Source organism: Salminus brasiliensis, chromosome 17 (genome assembly GCF_030463535.1).
Source record: "Salminus brasiliensis chromosome 17, fSalBra1.hap2, whole genome shotgun sequence".
In the NCBI taxonomy this organism is placed as follows: Eukaryota; Metazoa; Chordata; class Actinopteri; order Characiformes; family Bryconidae; genus Salminus; species Salminus brasiliensis.
In genome coordinates this window covers 35,715,927-35,741,041 of record NC_132894.1, presented here as the reverse complement: position 1 = coordinate 35,741,041, position 25,115 = coordinate 35,715,927, and the positions used below count along the sequence as shown (strand labels likewise).

Below are 25,115 nucleotides of genomic sequence, written 5' to 3'. Positions count from 1 at the left end.
GCTACCTAAATATTAAGTACTCTAGCTGAAGCTATAGATGTCAATATGTCTACTCAATATCAGCTAGATGTTAAACACTCTGGGTGATGCTTGCTATAAGTTAATTATTCTACTCAATATCAGCTAGATGTTAAACACTCTGGGTGATGCTTGCTATATGTTAATTAGTCTACCCAATAGCAGCTAGATGTTAACTATTCTAGCTGATGCTACCTAGATCTAAATTATTTTAGCTGATGTTAGCTAGATGTTAACTACTCTAGCTGATGTTAATTAGATGTTAAGTACTCTAGCTGACATTATCAAGATATGAACTGCAGGAGCTGTTGCTAGCTCTAGCTAACATTGCCGACATGCTACCTACTCTAGCTGAAGTTCTCTAGATGTTAGCGTGCTGACGTTATAAAGGGGGTTCAGAGACAGCAGAACACAGCAGTATATTTCTCAAACAGACCAACATGTTGGCACAAGATGAAAAGACCTCATCAGTGTCCGGCACTGAACTGGTTAGCAGAGCTTCTGTTTCTTGATCGACACAGGAGGACATGTATGACGTATTCGATTTCTGGACTAGAAACACAACAGAAATGCATGCATGAACGTTACATAACGTTACTTAAGTAGATTAAGGCTGACTGAATGAGTCAAATTAATTAGCTTATCCTTTTAAAGCCATTTGAGGAGACTCCTCGGCCAAAGAACCGGCGTGTCCTGGACATGTTCCCCGTCGACTCGGCCTTAGACAACCAGCCGCTCTGAAGTGTTTCTAGTTTTACCCGCAGACCAAGCGCTCTCTGCTGGGTTTCCCAGCGTTCACGTCATTTTCGACCCCCTCATGTGAGGCGTACGAACAAAACCAGACAGAGTGTGTGTTGTTTTAGCCTGAACTCCCTGTTATGCTGTCAGGGAATATCCACACTGACGTGGCGAGCCGTGGCGTGGAGCGGGGTGTTTTTGAAAAAACGTATGAATCATTAGGGTGCTGCTGCACGGACTACAAAATGCTCAGAGACCTGCAGGCTCCAACTGAAAACACACACACACACACACACACACACACACACTTAAACACTTACATAACACACTCATTCAGTTGAGGTTCATACAGCACAGTTACTGAACACACAGTCGCTTCCCAACAACAGCCTAACATCACGGAGTTAAGAGCACAGTTTCCTCTGCTTCACCACAAATAGCATCAAAGTATGGTGTTCATGATTGGCTACTTTAGCACTGGAGCTATGAGGCTAATGTACGTGAGAAGTAATGGAGGTATCTGTGGAGGTGTTCGGAAAGTTCTAATAGACTTGCTTATGTGGTTTCTGACAGCCCTGCTAAAATATCCAGCTCAAGACCAGTTTGTGCTGGTAGCTGGTTTGCCATGGTCAAGCTTGTGGAAAGAAAAACATACCCTATGCTAGGTTAACCAGCTCTTGACCAGCATAGTGTGTGTAGGATTTGATTTTGGACAATCTTGGTCATACTGGTGGTTTAGCTTGACCATACTGGTGGTTCAGCTTGGTCATACTGGTGGTTTAGCTTGACCATACTGGTGGTTCAGTTTGGTCATACTGGTGGTTCAGCTTGGTCATACTGGTGGTTTAGCTTGACCATACTGGTGGTTCAGCTTGGTCATACTGGTGGTTCAGCTTGGTCATACTGGTGGTTTAGCTTGATCATACTGGTGGTTTAGCTTGGTCATACTGATGGTTTAGCTTGGTCATACTGGTGGTTTAGCTTAATCATACTGGTGGTTTAGCTTGGTTATACTGGTGGTTCAGCTTGGTCATACTGGTGGTTTAGCTTGGTTATACTGGAGGTTTAGCTTGACCATACTGGTGGTTCAGCTTGGTCATACTGGTGGTTCAGCTTGGTCATACTGGTGGTTTAGCTTGGTCATACTGGTGGTTCAGCTTGGTCATACTGGTGGTTTAGCTTGACCATACTGGTGGTTCAGTTTGGTCATACTGGTGGTTCAGCTTGGTCATACTGGTGGTTTAGCTTGACCATACTGGTGGTTCAGCTTGGTCATACTGGTGGTTCAGCTTGGTCATACTGGTGGTTTAGCTTGATCATACTGGTGGTTTAGCTTGGTCATACTGATGGTTTAGCTTGGTCATACTGGTGGTTTAGCTTAATCATACTGGTGGTTTAGCTTGGTTATACTGGTGGTTCAGCTTGGTCATACTGGTGGTTTAGCTTGGTTATACTGGAGGTTTAGCTTGACCATACTGGTGGTTCAGCTTGGTCATACTGGTGGTTCAGCTTGGTCATACTGGTGGTTTAGCTTGGTCATACTGGTGGTTCAGCTTGGTCATACTGGTGGTTTAGCTTGACCATACTGGTGGTTCAGTTTGGTCATACTGGTGGTTCAGCTTGGTCATACTGGTGGTTTAGCTTGACCATACTGGTGGTTCAGCTTGGTCATACTGGTGGTTCAGCTTGGTCATACTGGTGGTTTAGCTTGATCATACTGGTGGTTTAGCTTGGTCATACTGATGGTTTAGCTTGGTCATACTGGTGGTTTAGCTTAATCATACTGGTGGTTTAGCTTGGTTATACTGGTGGTTCAGCTTGGTCATACTGGTGGTTTAGCTTGGTTATACTGGAGGTTTAGCTTGACCATACTGGTGGTTCAGCTTGGTCATACTGGTGGTTCAGCTTGGTCATACTGGTGGTTTAGCTTGGTCATACTGGTGGTTCAGCTTGGTCATACTGGTGGTTTAGCTTGATCATACTGGTGGTTTAGCTTGATCATACTGGTGGTTCAGCTTGGTCATACTGGTGGTTTAGCTTGATCATACTGGTGGTTTAGCTTGGTCATACTGATGGTTTAGCTTGGTCATACTGGTGGTTTAGCTTAATCATACTGGTGGTTTAGCTTGGTTATACTGGTGGTTTAGCTTGATCATACTGGTGGTTTAGCTTGGTTATACTGGTGGTTTAGCTTGGTAAGCTTATTTGTATACCAGCTAAACCATCAAACTCAACCAGCTTAACCAGCTTTTTTTCCAGAAAGGACTGTATGAATCTATGAAGAACAATTCTAGCCTCAAGGTGGCTGCTTATGAATACTCCTCTCAACATTTGCAGGTAGCTGGTCTTCAGATGTTCTTCAGATGGTCACCTTGATGGTCAAGGTGCTGGAACGCTGGTCATCCAGGTGAAAACATATGCTGGTAAACTAGCAGATTGTTTGATTGTTGATGTTTGTCCTGAGACCGCCCCCTGACTGCAGGTGGGTGTTTTAAGATCTCCACCAGACTGTGATTGGTTCTAATGACTTCAGTGTTTGTTTTGAGACCTCCCTGTAATGTGATTGGTCCTTCATTTTTTTCTGAGCCCTTCTTTTGAATGAGTTCTTATTACCTGAGTCCTCCACCTGACTGCAGGTGGGCGTTTTAAGCCCGTCCCCTGACCATGATTGGTTCTAATGGCACCTCCTTTGTCCTGAGAGCACCCCCTGACTGTGATTGGTTGTAATGACTTCCTTGCTTGTTTTGAGACCTCCCTCAGAATGTGATTGGTTGTAATGACCTTCTTTGTTCATCCTGAGACCTCCCCCTGACTGTGACTGGTTCTGATGACCATCTTGTTTGTTCTGAGACCTCCCCCTGACTGGGATTGGTTGTAATGACTTCCTTGTTTGTTTTGAGACCTCCCTCATAATGTGATTGGTCCCAATCACTTCCTCATTTGTTCTGAGATTTTCTGTTGAATGTGATTGGTCCTTATCACCTCCTTTCTTGTTAGCAGACCTTCCACTGACTGTGATTGGTTGTAATGACTTCCTTGTTTGTTTTGAGATCTCCCTCGTAATGTGATTGGTTGTAATAGCTTCCTTGTTTGTTCTGAGACCTCCCCCCTGGCAATGATTGGTTCTAATGACCTTCCTCGTTCATCCTGGGTCTCCCCTGGACTATGATTGGTTCTAATGGCACCTCCTTTGTCCTGAGAGCACCCCCTGACTGTGACTGTCTGGGCTGATTGTAGGAAGAAAATAAAGGAAAGGAAAACTGTGTAAATGTGATTTTGCTGCTTTTCCCACTGATTTTACAATAATCATGGTGCTTTGCTGCATTTGGAAAACCAGGCCAGGCCCCAGCGTGCCACGATTACTGAGCTTATGAAGGAGGACTGCTTACACTCAGGGCTCCCTGCCTGTAGTACTGGGTGTAGAAAAGAAAGAAAGGAATAAAGGGATGAAAAGTCATATATAGAGAGAGGTAATCCCTCTTTGTAATAAGAGTAAGCTGCTAGGTGCCTGCAGGGTGTGGATACGCACCAGAGCCCATTACTGAGTGTAATTAAAGCCTGGGCGCTTTTAAGCCACCCCACAGTCCACCCTTCTGTTCCTCTCCTCTCCACAGACCCATCTCAAGAGCGGCGTTTTCCCTATTTGCTTCATTAATGTTCATTAATTAAAAGTGGGCATTCATGGAAAAACCAAAGCCAGACCTGTTGCTGCCATTACCATAACGTAAATAAGTTAGCGTATGCATAAACGACCAAAGCTAATTAATTTGAGTAATGGATGAATCATTAAACCTGAAAAGAGGCTAATTCAATTATACTAAATTGAAGTGATTAATTCCATTCGTGGGTTATATTTATTAACTGCCTATTAATCACAGATTTGCTCTTCTTCAGTCACCTCCTCCTGTCTATTTATACATCTGCTATTCCGTCCAATTACTGCTACCTTGTGCTTCCACTCACGGCTCTTTATGTTTCTGTCTGAAATAACATGGCTCTCCCTCCTCATTACACCTTATTTGGGCTGGCTGTGCTCAGACGGACTGACTAAATGCTGAAAACACATTGTTTTAATGAATCTCTGGCATTAGAGGAGAGATGAGCACAGAAAACACTGCCTTTCTGCATCAGTTACAAACATGGTCAATGACATTAAACCAGAATACGCTCACTGTCCACATTACGAACCCCTACCTTGTGCTTTTACTCACTGTCCACTTTATTAGAAACCCCTACCTTGTGCTTCCACTCACTGTCCACTTTATTAGAAACCCCTACCTTGTGCTCCCACTCACTGTCCACATTACGAACCCCTACCTTGTGCTTCCACTCACTGTCCACATTACGAACCCCTACCTTGTGCTTCCACTCACTGTCCACATTACGAACCCCTACCTTGTGCTTCCACTCACTGGCCACTTTATTAGAAACCCCTACCTTGTGCTCCCACTCACTGGCCACTTTATTAGAAACCCCTACCTTGTGCTCCCACTCACTGGCCACTTTATTAGAAACCCCTACCTTGTGCTCCCACTCACTGGCCACTTTATTAGAAACCCCTACCTTGTGCTCCCACTCACTGGCCACTTTATTAGAAACCCCTACCTTGTGCTTCCACTCACTGGCCACTTTATTAGAAACCCCTACCTTGTGCTTCCACTCACTGGCCACTTTATTAGAAACCCCTACCTTGTGCTCCCACTCACTGGCCACTTTATTAGAAACACCTACCTTGTGCTCCCGCTCACTGGCCACTTTATTAGAAACAACTACCCTGCACGTCCACTCACTGGCCATTTTATTAGAAACATCTTCCTTGCAGGGCTACTTTTTAAGAAAAACCCTACTTTGTGTTTACACTCCCTGGCCACTTTATTAGAAACCCCTATTTTGTGCTTCTACTCCCTGGCCACTTTATTAGAAACCCCTATTTTTTGCTTCCACTCACTGGCCACTTTATTAGAAACACCTACCTTGTGCGTCTACCCACTGGCTAATTTATTAGAAACCCCTAAATTGTTCTTCCACTCCCTGATCACTTTATTAGAAACACCTGCTGTATTTGTTGCAGTGTTGATTGACATCACTCACCAGTCTGCGTTGGCACCACCCACAGACGCCGCACAGCGCCACGAGCCACACGACACACACTGTTAGACTGACCGACACCAGGAACACACTGAGGGACAGGGAGCCTGCAGAGAGAGAGGGAGAGAGAGACTAATGGTAAGAATGGATCCCAGTTTACAGACTGTCGTGTTCTCGATATGCACACACTATCTGGCCAAAAGTATGTGGACACTTGCTAATTCAGTGTCTTTGCCAAAATAAACGGCATTAAGAGTGAGTCTGTCCTTTCAGTCTTTACTGCAGTCATAGCCTCTACTCTTCCACTAGATGTTGGAACATAGCTGTGAGAAGAATTTGATTGCGAGAGTGAGAGCATCTGTGAGGTTAGGTACTGATGTTGGAGCTCCGTTACTTCTATCATTATTATTAACTAATAATATTATTAGGCAAGCAGAGGGGTGCAGATGTGCCCCTCTAAAGTCTCTGTGTACCCCAGTAGAACAAGAAGTCTAGAGAGGCCGCTGGTGGTGGGGGTCTCTAAGAAAGCACAGTATACCCACTCATCTAGACTTGAGTACACCACTGCATGCCAATACACACTACTGAGTGAGTGTGTGTATGTGTGTATGTGAGTATGCAGTGTGGGTGGTAGGATGTATCAGAATGAGTGATGTGTGTGTGTGTGTGTGTGTGTGTGTGCATCCTTTCAGTTCTCCGCTCTGATAAAAGCTGCTGTTTTTTAATCAGGTTTAAAGTTTCGGATTCGAGGGGACCGAACTTGGATAAATCTAAAAAAAGCGCGTTAATCAGCGCAGAAGAAAAGAGAGGATGAAACAAAGAGTGGGAGAAAGAGAGACAAACATGAAAAGAGCAGTCGTGATTGCTTGAGAGAGGAGGAGGAGGAGGCAGGAATGGGAACAGACGATTTGAGAATATCTCTAAAAAAGCACACACCTAATGGAGCGAATTATGGTGAGTGGAGGGAGAGAGAGAGAGAGGGAGAGAGAGAGTTGGTAGCTCTGTAATGTGTCTTTTCTTTCCTCATTCATCATCTCCAGCCCACAGAAACTGCTCTTCACCGAGATGAAGTGAGAGGACAGCAGCTAGGGAGCGAGGCAGAGTGAGGCAGCTCACCACTAAACTCTACTGACGTATTGATCTGGGTAAATTAGCACACCGATAAACAGTCAGCAGTCTGGAGTAACATAGTTAGAAGGAGGCTCGCACGCCAGACTGATGGCAATCAGCAGACGGTCTAGCAGCTTTTGTTGCTTAGAACGTCTAATCACCCACTATCACGGGAAGGGCCTGAAATCAATGATTACTAAGTGCGTCCCAATACTTTTGTCCATATATGTGGACAATTCAGGTGCTTCATTCAGTCCCATTATAAAATCAAGCCCCTAACCACAGCGTGGTTCTGTATGTAATAGGAGACACCGCTGCACCAACAACAACAAGTCAGCTGGAGAAATCTCCTCCCTCCTAGATCTTCCTCCATCAGCTGTGAGTGGTGTTATTATTGAACAGTGGAAGAGTTTAGGAGGAACAGCTCACAGAGAGCAGCTCAGCCACCGAGTGTCTGTCAGACCACGTAAAGTTACAGAGCGGGGTCAGGGCCGAGTGCTGAGCTCAGAGCAGAGTGCAGAAAAGCCTCCAACTGACTCAGTAACTGCAGCAGAGCTCCAGACCTGCTGCTGCTGGTAGAGCTTAGAGCAAAGGAGGACCAGCTCCGTATTAATACAGCCTATGGGGTTAGAATGGGATGTCATTAAACATTCCTGTAGGTGGAATGTTTAGGTGTCCCAATACTTTTGTCTGCAGAAAGTCGGAATGACCCTCTGACCCTGGTGGGCACCTATATGTTGGGCAAACATGGAAAACCAAAAGGTGGTTCCATGGGTTCCATGTTTGCCCCACATATAGATGCCCACCAGGGTCAGAGGGTCATTCCGACTTTCTGCAGACAAAAGTATTGGGACACCTAAACATTCCAGTGATGGGATCTGGGTACTGGGTCACTGTACACGGGGGCCTAGATAAGACCCATGTGAGATTAGGGTAGGCTGTAACAATGAGGCCCATTTGGGAAGCCCAACAGGGTCCCAGTAACAACACATGTACAATCCCCCCACACCTAGAGCCTACCTAGCCCACATTCCACCCATGTCAGCCCCACATAAGCCCGCTGGGCCGAACTGTAAAAGATCTGCCTCAAGGTTCTCGCAAACAAGGTCATGAATCGTACGAATGAGAAGAACAACCTTCGGAAGGAGTGTAGAGTGACTCTGCACAGCTCAGGGTTCTCCAGTACTGAGGAAGAGCTCCAGATCTGGACATCTGGACTGGTATTCATAAAAGAAATGATTCACACAGAAAATTAATACTACAACTAGTGTTATTACAGAGCGTTCCCACCTTATTAAGCTGCTTGAAGGTGGGTGCACTCTTGTATAGAGTGTGTAAAGCTGCATGAAGGCCACCGAGTGGAAATGTGTGTCTAATGGCCTCCTTCCTTCTGCAGACCTCTGTCATTTCTCCTGCATTTGCAAAGTGGGGCGTTTAACAGCCACCTTTCAGCTACAGCGGAGAGCTTGTAGAGGGTCAGGGTGAGAGACGGCACTTCTGTGGTAGATCAATGCGTTGTTAACGAGGAGCCACCTGGGGATAGTTTTCCGACAGGACTAAAGAAGGCTGATGTGTGTGAGGGGGTGTTTGAAACGGACTTCTACAAAAACAGAAGCACATTACAAGCATTTCAGAGTAAGAATGAGATCGAAATGCCTCTAAACATAGAGATACACACACACTGCTGCTCGCTGAAAACTGACCTCACCAAAACACCAGTGAGCTCTGTCCAGTGAGAGGTGGGAGGCTTTGGCCGCAGTAGAGTTCACCTTGAGCAGCTGATGTTGTTCTATAATGATGCTAACGGTAATGATCACCACCCACCTCATTCCCAACTCACCAGCTCATCCCATCCTAAAAGTCCTGGATGGAGCTCCACCACCATCATTCCAGAGAACACAGCTCTTCCACTGCTCCACAGCTCAATGCTGGGGGGCTTTATACCCCTCTAACCCACGCCTGGCATTAGGCAGCATGATGCCAATAGGGTCATGATGTTGATCTGCTCCAGAGAGTCAGTGTCAGCAATGGGTGCAAAAAAAAGTAGCTGAATGCATTCATTAAAAAAGGGGTGTCCACAAACATTTGGACATGGTGTGTAAACCCTTCTTGTTAACTTTTTCATGAAAGCATTTTGGAGCTCCTCTGTTGGTCCACATATATATATATATGTATACCTACAGGAAGTGGTGGTGGTTCTTCATTAGAACATCTCCAAAGTTCTCCTCATGTAGTCTGGTATTATTTAGAGTTCTCCTCAGATCAACACCTGGTTTGGTGGTAAATCAGGGCTTAATGATGGTAAATCAGGTGAGCTGCTGCTGCTGCTGCTGCTGCTGATGATGGAGTTGAACACATCCTCCACGCTGTGCTGCCTGGACTGGGGGGCGTCCAGGAGAAACCTGGAGGAACCGAGCTCTGTTCTTCAGACTAGCTCACCGACAAGATCTCACTACTTTCTTCAAATAGACATACATGTATGTATGTGTATATATATATATATATATATATATATATATATATATATATATATATACACCACCAGAACTGTGAGGGCAGGTGAAGCTCCTCCTTATATATATATAAGAAGGCCTACTCAATTTCTTATAGCAGATTGCAGCACCTTCTACTGGCCAGTCCCCTCACGCTCAGTGATTCCCCGGGGGTATCATTTGCCCCCGTTGCACAGGTTGAATATTTCATTCTGATGTGGCCGCACTGGCAAATGAAATTCAGTAATTGCCCCCTCTTCGCTATGAGCTAATTGCAGCGCTTCAAAATCGCAGTAACCGATACACAATTAATAGCGCACCTCTAAGTCAGGCGCGCTAATGTGAATGCAGATTAGTGGAGCCTCCGGAGAGGTGGCGTCGTAATTGCAAATATCCGTCTTTTTTCCTGCGCCGTGCCGCTAAATAATGGCCGCTGGATGTCTTCACTTCATCCCTTTTGTTGGCCTGTCATCTTCACGGCACCGTTACAGCGAGAGACAACAGCTCTCTTTCACTCCGCCGCCTTTTCTGCAGCACAGCGCTTTCCATCATTCCCTCTTGACTGTGCTTACAGCCCCATTCACCGACTGCAAATGCGCTTCGCCGGGCCCTGACATGTGTTAGCAAACAAGTGTGCTGGGGATGGATCCTCACACATTTCTCTGGCTGTCACTGAACAAAACCAGCACACCTTCGGCTGGTCCGAGGCTGCGGCCGGCGGTGCTGCTGGGTAGGCTGACTATACGGGGAGTTACGAAATAAATTACGAGATTTTGAGAGAAGGAACATGCCTGAAGCCCCTCCTCTCTAATCTAACAGCCTCAATCAATTGCATCTCTACTATGTCACGTCTGCTCCGCCCACAACCACCCCGTCATCTATCATTCCTGGCATCCTGGGACTGGCTTACTACCACAAAGCTAAGCCCCCTGAACTCCAGCCCAAAACTCCTCAGAGTCGCAGCCTTCTCCCAAATCATCATAAGCTGAAGGCGTGGACAAGCAAAATGTTGGACAAATCGGGGACACACTGTGGTTGGGATGTTGTGGTTGAAGGGGGGTTCAAGTAGGCCTAAGCTGTAGCTCCTCCCATCCTGCCTGGTTGGGAGACTATGGACTATGAATTATAGGCATTTCCACCAGACTATGGTGGAAATGCTCTGTTCTACCAGCGGGAGAACCACACTCCATTCTTTCTCTAATGCTAATGCTAACACGCTAAGTGATGAGTCTGATTAGATCGTTTAAAACGTTGCTTCAAACTAAGTAGATCACAGAGCTGGGCAATATGACGATATTTTATTGTATTGTGATAAATGTTGTTATGGTGATAATAATAATAATCTTTTCTAATCATATGGAGGAGACTGTTAGTGCTAATAAACACTGATCAGCTGCAGGTTTCATTACTAACAGTGTAATTAGACTGAAGGGTTCATTAGATGAAGAGCAGCAGATGTTGAGTATAAATCACTGTATTCACTACAGGAGAGGATCTGAATAGTAGCTTATAAGAGTCTGATGCTACTGATGTTTTTTTAAGTCTGTGATTACGTGTCTGTATCGTGATAAATTTCGTGATATAGTAATTTTACTATATCGATCAGCCTTAGTAGATAAGATTAGAATTTAGTCTGATTTTAGAAACTGGTACTAAAATATATGATATATTTCACTGCTGTTTACTGTGGTGGATTAGCATGTCTAATCCGAGTTGTGGGGCTGTATTATTTATAGAAACACAAAGATCTGATTGGATTAAAACAGAATTCAGTCAGCTGCCCCTTGCAAGACTCCTGTAAAGCATCTCCTGTTTCCTGGTCTCAGAAGGTAAATTTAGGACGTTTGATTGTGCAGAAAACAGCAAATCTCTCTCGTTCTCCGGAACTCAGTCCTGTACAGCTTTCCTCCAGAGGAGCTCCAAAGGAGTTCAGAATAGCCAGGAGTAGTGCTAGTGGTCTATTTTGGGCCTTCCCAAAGCCTGTTTGTGTATATATATATATACATGGTTTTAGTGCATCCAAAGCGAGGCTCCATCTGCATCTGAGATAGCTTGTATCTGCTCTGGAAGAGAGATCCCATAAGCTGTTCAGAGTCCAATCATCTGTATATTTTATGAGCTCAACACTAGATGTCAGCAGGTTGTCCTGAGAGTTCATAAGAAGAACAACAACTGCTGAGGATAAGAGTCTGCCCTGAGGGGCGCTTCTCTGAACCGTCTGGAATAAGAATGCCACTTCCTCTGTGCGGGCGCGAGCCGGGGAAGCAGACGATGTCCAATATGCCACACATTCTCAGGATATGTAGAAGACGACCACGGTCAGCATATGTGTGTGTGTGTGTGTGGTCAGCAATGCCAAACAAGTTCAGGGAACCTGTCAACGTCAGGCCGACAGCACTTCTCACCAGTCACACTGACGTAGGCACTAGGGGGCAGTGTTGCAATCGCCAAAGCAGAACGTACAGAAAGTGTGAATCAGCCTTTAAGGAATACATCAGCATAATTCATACCTCATCTCTGTCTGCGCCGTCTGAAGCATATGGTCAATTATTACGGACAGCAGTTTCAATATGTTATTAAATATGTGAAAGCGTGTTTACTTGAGATTCGCTTATCATAGAAGTCAACGGGCAGCTGCTGAATTGTTCCAAAAAGTGGCGACTTTCTGGAGGGAAAACTGTAAGGATTATGATGTGATTATTTTGGAGCTTTTTTATTAGTGCATTAATTATGGGGGCTTCAGACATCAGCTGTTTTAATATTATGCTAAAAATTCTAAAAGAAAATACAAAAAAAAGTACTTTTTTTTTGTTCTGACATTGACAAATATTTATTCTGTACAAATATCTTTACTGAAATATACTCATTAATTAAAATATATTAATATTGATTCATATTAGTTCAATTTTATAATATTATACTGCTATAATAATCATTTTTGACAGTGCAGAGGGCCGAGTTTCTACAGGATCCACCTGATTACCATAAACAATAGAAAAATACAGGGTAAAATAAATGTAATTGGAATGTAAAAGTAGTGGAGTATATAAACACAGGCCCTATTTACGTTTTAGGACACTAATTAGTAGGTCAGCCATTTCTCTTTGAGTGGCCGAATCACAAAGTGGAATTCAAGTGGAATTCAATCTCCCACAATGCACTTGTGATTTATCGTAAACATCATGAGCTGAAAGTGCACCTGCATGCATGGTGAGCGATGTTACTAAGCAACAGACGGTAAAAACGTAATGGATCCGACAACGGTTGCTCGTATAAGCCTGTGATAGTTACGAGCCACGGAATAGCAGGGTTAACTATGCCAGACTGAGGGGGGCGCTGTAACAGTCATTAAACAGTCCGGTAAATCCATATGGACTCTATTAATTCAGTACTTAATTATTTACTGTTTGATGTGGACTGGCTTTCTCACCTGAACACATCACAATCTGTGTCCAAATACTTCTGACAACTTTTGCTTGTGTAAGCCTGTGATAGTAACGATCTACGGAATCCCGTGAATTTTTTTCCTATGTGAAGTAACATAATGATCAAATATTTTTGACGAAAGAGGAAGTGTCCCAATTCACTACTTAGTAAACTATATAGGGATCCATTTCAGTTCACATTAAAATGGCCCAATGGAATGGCTGTGTCTCGAACAGCATGTTAGAAATAGTGCTCAGGGATTTGCAGTGCATTCATCAGTGTAGTACGCCAAGAGTGTACTATGTAAGTGTGTGGTTTGGGACACAGCCCGTGTGTCAGCTCAGCCTGCTTTCTGAATCAGGTACGAAACAGGGTTCTTTAAGTGATGCCATAGAAAAAACGTTTTTGCTCTGTAGAACCATTTCCTATATCAAGAACCTTTAAATTGCCGACATACATCTGGTGCTTTAGGGAACCAGAAGTGGCTCTTCTATAGAATTCTATATCTTCTATAGTTTTTTTAAGAGTGTATGGAAGTGTGTTATGACTACAAGCTTATAAACACTAGAAATGTGGTACAAGGGCCCTTTAAGACTGGCAGACTTCACAAAGCCATGCTCGGTGGTCCATACAGCTGTTAGTGTTCTATAATATCAGCCAGCCTTTCTATAGGCCTGTACGTACCTTATCATTACAGCTCAGAAGCAGCGCTTGGCTCTCATGCTGGTGAGAGTGTGGCCTGCTACTCGCTGGCACTGAGCAGACCAGGGAAATTATTAATCTTTCAGACAGGTATTAAGCAGGTGTGTGTATAGAGCTAGTGCTCCACACACACATGCACACACACACACACATCAGGCGTGGATGCCATCTTCACCAGCTGTTTGTCGGGCGCTCCCCTCATGGCTGTTATTCAAACATGAAAAGAGAAAGTGAATGGAAATGAGAGGAAAATGAGAGAATCAGCTTTTGTTTTCAATTGCACCTGCTTCCGACTCGCCAGACGCTTCCAGCATCCTCTCACACCCAGCGTAATGTTTTCATTAGCTCGCTCCCTCGCTCTCTCTCCCCTCATTCCACCTACTGGTGCATCTTCTTTAGCGTTTCCAACAACTGCTCCAAAACAAAAGCCGCCTCGAGGCCTGAATTCTGATATTCACTGACTATATTAGATCTCACTGCAGAAAAAAAAAAGAAAAACACGTCAAGGCATCTTCAGTGCAGACAATATGTCTAATATTCCTCATTATAAGAGCCTGTGTGGGGAGTTTTATAAGATCAGGCAACCTATTTTGAGACCTTTTGATGTGAAATGATCTAACTGCTTGTGTCAAGCTGAAATAATGCCTGAATGAAGTAAAATCATCCTGCATTGAACTAAGAAGCACTCCAGAAGACCAAAGTGTTGAAATAGCAGGATTAACTATGCCAGACTAAGTGGGGCGATGTAACAGTCACTAAACAGTCTGGTAAATCCATATGAACTCAGTATTAATTCAGTACTTAATTCTTTACTGTTTGATGCAGATCGGCTTTCCCGTCTGAACACATCAGAATCTCTGTGTCCAAATACTTTTGACCAGTAAAAAGAGGCTGCTTTTGTTAAAAACTGTCCATTTATTTGACACCATACAGTATAACAGCAGATCTCAGCTCCAACACACTCACCATCACATCTACAGTACACTCCTGACCCACCATCACATCTACAGTACACTCCTGACTGACCCACCATCACATCTACAGTACACTCCTGACCCACCATCACATCTACAGTACACTCCTGACTGACCCACTATCACATCTACAGTACACTCCTGACCCACCATCACATCTACAGTACACTCCTGACCCACCATCACATCTACAGTACACTCCTGACTGACCCACCATCACATCTACAGTACACTCCTGACTGACCCACCATCACATCTACAGTACGCTCCTGACTGACCCACCATCACATCTACAGTACACTCCTGACCCACCATCACATCTACAGTACACTCCTGACCCACCATCACATCTACAGTACGCTCCTGACTGACCCACCATCACATCTACAGTACGCTCCTGACCCACCATCACATCTACAGTACACTCCTGACTGAGCCACCATCACATCTACAGTACACTCCTGACCCACCATCACATCTACAGTACACTCCTGACTGACCCACCATCACATCTACAGTACACTCCTGACTGACCCACCATCACATCTACAGTACACTCCTGGGGGGTCTTAGTTACAGTAGCAGCATGTAATACTACCTCTACCATGTTTAAAAGCTGGACTTTAGCCTGGCTAGCTCTCACTATGAGCTGAAGTTAATCTGCTTCAAAACGGTGCTCTATTACGCCACCAAGAGGAGATTCAAATAATACAGGAGTGAATTCTAGGACTTCTACACACCAAACTCAGTCATCAAACACACTCGCCATGAAAACACACACAGTTGTGTGGTACAGAAACAGCCTTCAGGGGGAATCTGGAGAAATATCGGTCGGACTGCTGGGAAAATGTGCAAGTGATGTTGCTATAGGAACATGAGAAGATAACCAAAACTATGTTTTATTTATGCAATATTACATAAATAAAACAAAACAAATCATAATAATACTGTATACACTACATGGACAAAAGTATTGGGACAGACCTCTTAATCATCAAATTTAGGTGTGTCATTCAGTCTCATTCCCACAGGTGTATAAAATCAGACCCCTAGCCATGCAGTCTGCCTTTCCACACATTTGTGGAAAAATGGGTGGTTCTAAGGAGCTCCCACTCTGTGTTCCGGTGCTCGGGTGTTTATTGCGCACTCATGTCACTTGTTTTTTTGGATTATTGATTATCGGTTATTATTACCAGCTGAAAATCAAGGAGACCAGTGGTGCTTTTCCTGTTGACATTATTAAGTACCATTACAACGCTGCTAGATTTGCGGACACTTTGTGAACTCTATGCCACACAGTCTAACATTCAGGGCCCAGCAGGCCCTCTCAGGCACTGGGTCACGGCAGCGTGTGACAAATGGGTCCATGTCATCTCTCATTGGCCATTTTTCAGCTGCTGCCAAGAAGGCTCTGACAGGGTTATGACAAATCAGTGACAACATTATTTGTAGGTCAGCTCCAGAAAAAAGCCACGGTGAGGGGATCTTCACTCACCAATCGTTCTCTCAGCAGCTGCAGCAGCAACAGCACCCTCCACCAGTAACGGCCCGGTTACAGCATTGGTCCAATCAGGGTTATTGCTCTAAGCTAAAGGGGTCTCTATAGTACTGAGAGAGGGCTCTTTTTCATATGGTCTAAACTGGTTCGTTAAGGTCAAGGTGGTCAAAAATCTGGTCATCCAGCTGAAAACCAGCTGATTGAACTGGCTGACCATCTTAGCTCTTGAGGGACCAGCTGGTCTTTGCATGATTTTTACTAAGCCTGGTCTTCAAGCTGGTCATACTGGTGGACTATCTAGTGTGGTCAGGCTGATCATGCTGGTCAACCAACTTAGGCATGGTGGTCATCAAGCTTGGTCATGACAGCTGGTGAAATGTCCTCTCTCATAGATCTTCCTCCATCAGCTGTAAGTTACCTGCAAATTAGCCCAACCGCCAATCCAGATGGGGGCAGCAGTGAGGAGGAAAAAGCCCTAGGCATATCAAAAATAGCTCAGCTGTACAAACCATTACAATAACAAGAGCAAATGATTACCACTGATAACGCAAGGGTCCCAGAAATTGGGAGCATCTGCTGGTAAACATTAGCATCTCTGGAAAACCACCAAGAAAGCAGCGCTGGCCCGTACTGGAAGGCGTTCAGAACGGCAATTAGAACTTTTGGTTGGTTCCCTTCCTCCAGTAGTGAAATGCAATCTTCTGGACTGCAGTATATGAATCCCTCAGGGCGCCGTCATCAGGCCCCTCTGATTGCTTTGCAGGTAATTGGTGAGTAAAGGTTAAGGAATCATTTTAGTAAATGCATTTTTGTTGCAGAGCATTGATTTAATTTCTGAGCTCTTCCAAATGGCTCTGTGTTTTGGCTCTTTGTGTTGATGTGTATTTAGTGCTTTCAGGGGACCAAAGATACACATGGCTGGTTTTGTCATTGCGGGGACACAGCAGGTAAAGTGGCCCAAATCTGATTGATCCAATGTTTTTTTAGGCTGTTCACACATTTCAACAGTTCATGCTCCTAAACTGATCATTGTTTCATTGGTTGACAGCTCACTGTAAATAGGGCACATTATTCGGCCACGCCCACTTCTTTGGTTTGCTTCACGTTAAGCTTTTTTTTATTACGTTTGACACTGCAGCAGCGCCCTCCTGTGGTCATGTCCGGACATTTCTTTTCAATTCAAATTCTTTACATATTTCTGCTCAAAGTTCAAAGGTTCGCCATCAGCAGCCAGAGCCCAAGAGAGCACAAGTGGCCATGCTCTGGGTCTGGGTGGGTAGATGGCGCTCTCACCCCTCGTCACTTCATTGTGATGCCACTGAAAACCTCCCCCACTGCTGTGGTCCATTTCCCCTTCTGATGCCTCCTCAACATGGTTCTTTAAAGAACCTTTTAAAAGGGTTCTACTATTGTAATGAGCCAAAGTACCTGGATACGAGTGCAGCTTCTGGTCCTTGTGTGAGAGTATACACAAGGTAACTTACAGACAACACAAGGATTTGAAACCTGGAAACCAGCACTGGGGGGGAGGTTTTCTGGAACTGGCAACCCACACAATTGTACACTTGGGTCTCTTTGGTTCTTTATGGGTGCTCTGAATGTTACTGATGCCTTAAGCACTTTTTCTGGACCCTGAGGCCAAAAACAGTTCAACTCCCTGCAGCGCCAGCACACACACACACACACACACACACACACACACACACAATATAAGTTTGTAAGCTGGCATGCCTGGTCTCTGACCAGGTAAACAAACCCTCACACCTCCCGGCCTGCTCACAGTGTTGAGTTCTGACCCATTGTTAATGGTACAGGTGGGGGCGATATGATGAGAGTACATTTTACACTTCCACCAGCCTGGATTATTAAAAAGATCAATTATACAGAGAGCCTGTAAACAACAACAACAACAACAATAACAATAACAACAACAACCAGTGTATAGTAACTGTATAAATGGCATACTAACAAATATCTGACTGGACAACCAGCACATAATGATATTTTATTCATTCATTCTCACCAATAATTCATTTTATTTTATTTTTTTTGCAAATTATGTCTGATTTCTAACTTCTGCTGGTGAATGTTGTTTGTTTTTTCTTTACAAACCTTCAAAGGCTCGAGCCTCGTCAGAGCTGCTGAGAACTGCAGCCTCTCACACTTCCAGCAGCTTCCTGTCAGCAACTTCCACCAACCTGGCAATACGAGACTGAGAGCTGTGGGTGTGATGCTCTGAAAACTCAGAATCGCTGGAACCGTTGGTCTTAAAGAGTGGAGTCATGGATATGAATCAGTGTTTTAAATGAACAACTCATGCAGCTATTTCTGCTCAGGCCTCTCTGACTCACTCTCTGCTTATCACTTTACATTATTCATTTCCTTATTCATTTATTTAAAGCTCAATAGAAATCGTTTTCCCGAGTGGAATCACTTTCTTACAGTTGTTTTTTCTCCCAAATACATCTGACAAGACCCCCCAGGATACCACCCTGTAACACAGATTTTTTTTCTTACTGTTAACAGTACATGAAACGACTCTCACATCATTTCTATTATTTTATTATTGTGTTATAATCTCTGAATAATAAGTGTAAGACACTGGTCACTGTTTTATTAACTTTTAGTATTAGAAACTCAGGTTTAAAAAAACTGAACTAATTAACGAGTTAATTTACTTTTTAAAAAAAGTTTTTTTATTCAGTTTTAATTATCTAGAACCTACAACACACTATTCAATGACTACTATACTACTGCTACTGCAAATTATTCACTAACTACTATTAATAATGTTGTAGGAACTATAAATGATTCAGAAACTGTTATTAATTATTTATTAACTGCTAATAACTAATATAAATGACTGAGTAACTGCTGTAGATAAATACTGTACAAAAGCCTGTATATCATCACTGTCACACAGAAACCTTGAATCTCCAAAACTGCAACTTCAGAGTAGGAAGGAAAAAACTTTCAATGGAGGTCAATGGAAAAAGATTTTACTCCAACTCATTTTGAGCATTTCTATTGGTCCGTTCATCATGAAATTCTGATACAGTATAAAGTATATATAACAACTGCCAGATTCAGGTTATTGGGAAAAGTGAAAACATTACAAATAGGGACATACAAGGTTTTTACATACAGGTATCCATGCTTTTTCATTACATAAACCATTAATTTTCATTTTTGGGGAAAGACCTTTTTATGGAATGCTGGTAAATCTGCAGAAATACAGATTGGGGACTATTTTGCTGCACCAGACCCTGCATGTATCCATCCATCACAAATAGGTTATTCACTAAAGTGTATATTAGGGTTAATATCTTCTTAAAAATGATAATAAAACTTATCAAAATGTGTTCACCACAACCTGTCCAACACCTCATCAATGAGCACCCAACACCCACAATGCATTGCAAACAGACGACTTGCTTACTTAAGAAAAGTTAAATACTCAGTTCTACAATCCAGTCACTGTCTGATTCATGAAGTTGACATTTTTCACATTATTATTTTATTTTATTATATAATAATACAATTATATTATATATAAAAAATATAAAATTACAAACAGCTGGAATAGGCCAAGTTCTGATAAATAAATCAATGAATTTTATAAATGAATGAGACTCTCCAAAACCAAGGAGTTGTGGTGTATTTATTGGCTATGCAGGTGTTCATAGGCCTGAAGGAATGGTATGGAGTTGAGGAATGGTATGGTGAGGCCCATGGGGTAGATTTGGAAAAGAGAACGGGCTCCGTTTCCTGACCAAATGTGAGAACCTGTACATGAACTGAACGAACATAAGATGTTGTTTAGGTGGAACATACTTTTGGGTGTATGTAACTGAGATGTTAAGGTGGTCCAGATGTGTCTGTGGCGTGCGGACCACGTATGTAATGGTGGGGGCTAATGAGTGTTCCTTATGGATGAAATGCAAACATCCTGAACATGGGAACAGTCCAACAGCATATGGCGTATAGTAGAGTATAAAAGCACAAGGAATTCCTATGTTGGGAAGAGAGGGAAGAGGGGCATCCAGAATTGGCGGACTCTCTCCACACTGTACTTTTGACCACAACAGAGTCCCATAAACTGCTCATGAGTCCAGTTTGTGAGGATTTATTTATTAAATAAAAGTTTACATAGTAATTGAATGACTTGATTTGAGTGTGCTCATCGTTTCCTCATGAATAAACCTTAAATAAATCTTACAGCAGCTCAATTAAAGCCTTTCAGGTTTCAGGTCACGTACAGTATTGATGTTATATCATGTATTCGTGTGGAACTGACGCACGCCACACTCAAATCAAGCCAATCCAGTTCAAAGCAGCACTTTTTCCCGAGAGCTGAACGCAGTTAACGCACCTAAATCATCAGCGCTGGCACGGATAACAGACAAACAGCAGGACGTATTAGCGCTCCTCCGTTCCACCCTCACCTGCACAAACACTTCCAGGTGAGACGTCGTTTTAAGAACTCGTCTGAGGGGAAATGACACAAATTTGGAGCCTGTTCACATGAAACAGAGGGTGGAGAAATATAATCAAACCCCACATTTCAGGGCTCCTAATATCAGTTCCCCAGCACAGCCAAACGGAACAGCGTGTTTGCCATTTCCCCGAAGAACAAATAGAGCCGCAAATTGCTTTCCAGGCTACAAGTAAACAACTGGCAGAGCGAAATCCTAACGACAATCCAGGCCGCTTCCTTTACAGCTCCGGAGAATGTAACCGCAATCAAGGCATCCACTGGAAACCCAACAACAACAGACACAGACTGGAGACCTGGAGGATGGTGGGGGGCTCGTCCGGGATCGCACCAGCAGACAGTCCCCCCCACCACGGAGCGCACTCATTAAAACGTCACTTCTACTTGAATGGTTTCGGACTCGTAGCTGAAACAGGTGGAGGAGCCGTGGGGAGGTCCAGATTATTAACTTTTTGCACATCCCACACCGTCTGTAAGTAGAGCAGGAGTTGTGCTATATGTCCAATTGTTAGTGGACACCCCTTCTAATGAATGCATTTAGATACTAGATCTGCTGACACAGATGTGCAAATGCACACACAGCGTGTCTAGTCCCTGTAGAGAAGAAGTACTGCCAATAGAATAGGACTCTCTGAAGCAGATCCACATCATGAAGCTATCAGCATCATGCTGCCTAATGCCAGGCGTGGGCTAGGGGGGTATAAAGCCCCCCAGCATTGAGTTTAATGGTTCTGTAGTTTAAGAGTTAAGACTGGTTCTGTAGATTGAGTGTTATGGTCAGTTCAGTAGTTAGAGTGTCTTGGTCAGTTCTATAGTTTGGGTGTTATGGTCAGTTTAGTAGTTTGAGAATTAAGATCAGTTCAGTAGTTTGAGACTTAAGATTGGTTCTGTAGTTTGAGCATTAGGGTCAGTTCAGTAGTTTGAGTATTATGGTCAGTTAAGTAGTTTGAGTATCTTGGTCAGTTCAGTAGTTTGAGTGTTATAGTCAGTTCAGTAGTTTGAGTATTATGGTCAGTTCAGTAGTTTGAGTGTTATAGTCATTTCAGTAGTTTGAGTATTATGGTCAGTTCAGTAGTTTGAGTGTTATAGTCAGTTCAGTAGTTTGAGTATTATGGTCAGTTAAGTAGTTTGAGTATCTTGGTCAGTTCTGTAGTCTGAGAGTAAAAATCGGTTCTGTAGTTTAAGTGTCTTGGTCAGTTCTGTAGTTTAAGAGTTATGGTCAGTTCTGCAGTTTGATCACTGGCCTCTGAACGAGAGATTTTACACTACAAGTGTGAAGCTGCTGAAGCTGCAGTCAGAGGGAGCATTAGAGCCGTTTTGGCTCTCGAGCGGCCTACTTTACAGCAGAGCCAGAGCCAGGCCAGGGCCATCTAACACCCCAAAATTCCCTTCATGTTCCTCCACAGCACGACGAGAGGCTTATTTAGGCTAGCTGAAGCTCTGCTCAAATCCCCATAGGACTGACTGTCTAGCATCAGCTGCAGGCGTCATCAACAGAGCGTCTATATGAGGAACACCAGTCCTCCACCAGTGGAAGGGAGGAGGAGAAGTGGAGCAACTGTGTGCAAGGATTTATTTTTTGCCTCATCAACCTTTTCTTAAAAAAAAAAAGACAAAGAGTACAGCGCCCAGCAATTTATTTATTTATTTTTATTTCTCCACCCTTGATTCATCCTGACAGGTTGTTGGGAACATGTTGCCTTTGTATTAACATGCTGTCTAGAAATCCCAGCCTCTGTAGCAGAGGAAAAATGTAATTTAGCGCTTTGCTTTTGTCTGACCGGTGGGGAGCTGATCGACAGAAAAGGGAAGCGGCAGTTAAATAATATGGCAGTGTAATTAAGATTGTGCAGAACGCGTGAATGACTCGCTATTGAGTGAGGTTATCTACCATCGTGGACTGATAATGTCATAAACACAGACATTACTCAAGATCCTTTTCAGACTGAACCAAGCGCAGAGGCAGATCTGATTACATGTCAGTTATAATATGTAAATATTCACTCAAGTCATTCAAGCGCATGTTTGTAAACCCACAGTGTCACTGAAATCTACTCTACAGTACTGAAGCCTTTCTTCTTAATATATTTGTCCGTATAATGCTCTATTATGTTCATAAGATCCACACACTCAGTCTGACAGACTGTAATACACTACAGGAAGCATAGGGGGCGCTCTATAATGCTCTATAATGTTCATATGACTCACACGCTCATTCTGACAGACTGTAATACACTACAGGAAGCATAGGGGGCGCTCTATAATGCTCTATAATGTTGATATGATCCACACGCTCATTCTGACAGACTGTAATACACTACAGAAACACCAGTTTCTGATTGAGCACTTTACTCCCTACGGTCCTCAGGTCAGGATGACTCTGTGCTGGGTGTGAAGTGTAAAGCAGTGCTGTAGACAGAGGCTGCTCTGGAGGAAATGTTTACTAACACTCAGTCTGCTCAGGACTCGGCCTCATAAGGCCAGATGGGCCCCTCGCTGAGGCCCCCTGTGGACATGACAAGTACAGCCAGCATCATCCTGCACAGAGGGGGACTCAGTCACTCACTCAGAAAGTGTATACACACACACACACACACACACACACACCAAACAAAACACATAAAGACAAACACACAACCCATGTCACATTTCTATCAGAGACACTCTAGTACTTCAAGACAAACGTCCTCTCATCTAAGACTGAAATAAGCCATCCTTCAACCTTCCAAACTGTAGCCCCGCCTCCTCAGTGTATATCACAATACCTGCATTTAGAGTGTTATTAATATTTACCCTAATGAGAGACTATAGCTCCGCCTCCTCAGTGTATATCACAATACCTACATTTAGAGCGTTATTAATATTCACCCTAATGAGAGACTATAGCTCCGCCTCCTCAGTGTATATCACAATACCTACATTTAGAGCGTTATTAATATTTACCCTAATGAGAGACTGTAGCTCCTCCTCCTCAGTGTATATCACAATACCTACATTTAGAGCGTTATTAATATTCACCCTAATGAGAGACTGTAGCTCCTCCTCCTCAGTGTATATCACAATACCTACATTTAGAGTGTTATTAATATTTACCCTAATAAAAGACTGTAGCTCCGCCTCCTCAGTGTATATCACAATACCTGCATTTAGAGTGTTATTAATATTTACCCTAATGAGAGACTGTAGCTCCGCCTCCTCAGTGTATATCACAATACCTACATTTAGAGCGTTATTAATATTCACCCTAATGAGAGACTGTAGCTCCTCCTCCTCAGTGTATATCACAATACCTACATTTAGAGTGTTATTAATATTCACCCTAATGAGAGACTGTAGCTCCGCCTCCTCAGTGTATATCACAATACCTACATTTAGAGCGTTATTAATATTCACCCTAATGAGAGACTGTAGCTCCGCCTCCTCAGTGTATATCTCAATACCTACATTTAAAGCGTTATATATATATATATATATATATATAAATATCCATCCACTTCTGACACCAACACTACCCACCAATAGCCCACTATTCTGTCCGACATGTTTGACATGTATATATATATACACTCTGTTTTGCAGTATACGTGCTGTGGCTCATTTTCACTCCATAAAATCTTGGTTTGTGCCTCAAAATCCCAAACAATAACAGCAAAAAGATATTAAAATGTCTCTGAGTGACTGAGTCATTTGATTTGCGGCTTCATTGCCTCGCTGACTTATTTACTGGTACACTGCCGTGGGTTCACCTTTCACACACACACACACACACACACACACACAAAAATATATATACAAATACACAGATGCAAGCAAGATACACATACATATATGTATCCACACACACACACACACACACACACACACACAAATACACACAAAGCATTTCTATTTCCTCTATTGCGACTCCCCTGCCCTATTTCAAATAGAATCAAGTAGCATTAGCCCAAAATCCAATTATACCAAAATCCAAAATCGGCTCAATCTCAATTCCGGGGACATATCCTCTCCGTCAAATTGGAGAGGCTGATCCTGTTACAGCCGGCTGCACCGCGCCTCATTCACAAACCTGTTTACTGCGCCTCGTCCCGTCTGTCTTACACTGCAGCCTGAAGAGTGCCATAATGCAGGTGATCAAAGCGAGGCCTGCCAGCCGGGGCTTCACCGCCATCACCGCCAGACAGGCTCTCCCAGCCATTCAACACCAAGTGCTGGGCGGGGGGGTGAGCCCAAGCCCGAGAACTCTGAGCAGGCCTCTTCTGAGGTTTTCGGGAGTGTAAAGGTGGTGATTCCACCCACTTCTGACACCAACGCTACCCACCAATGGCCCACCATTCTGTCTGACACGTTTCTTCAAAGCCCCAGATGGACCCATCCGGACCCATCATGACATGGATGAGAAGATGGATGGAAAATGGAGATAGATGCTGTTCCTTCTGTCAAATGAGATACACTAAAGGGACAAAAGTATTGGGACACCTGCTCATTCAGTGTTTCTCAAATCAAGGGTATTAAAAATACTTTCCTCTGCTTTTGTTGGAGTAACTGTCTCTAATGTGCAGAGAAGAAGACTCAAG

The 25,115-nt window shown here is 43.6% G+C and overlaps 1 protein-coding gene across 1 annotated transcript in view; it reads right to left on the bottom strand.

Annotated features, from left to right (window-relative positions):
* Nucleotides 1–24,709, bottom strand: part of syt7b (synaptotagmin VIIb) — a 78,919-nt gene extending 54,210 nt beyond the window's left edge. The window contains exons 1-4 of the mRNA XM_072660047.1: nt 24,640–24,709; nt 20,492–20,562; nt 17,475–17,499; nt 5,848–5,951 (exon numbers count right to left, since the gene is read on the bottom strand). Of these exons, the coding sequence (XP_072516148.1) occupies nt 5,848–5,951; nt 17,475–17,499; nt 20,492–20,562; nt 24,640–24,709 (270 nt within the window). The remainder of the gene's footprint in view (nt 1–5,847; nt 5,952–17,474; nt 17,500–20,491; nt 20,563–24,639) is intronic.
* Nucleotides 24,710–25,115: the final 406 nt, after the last annotated feature.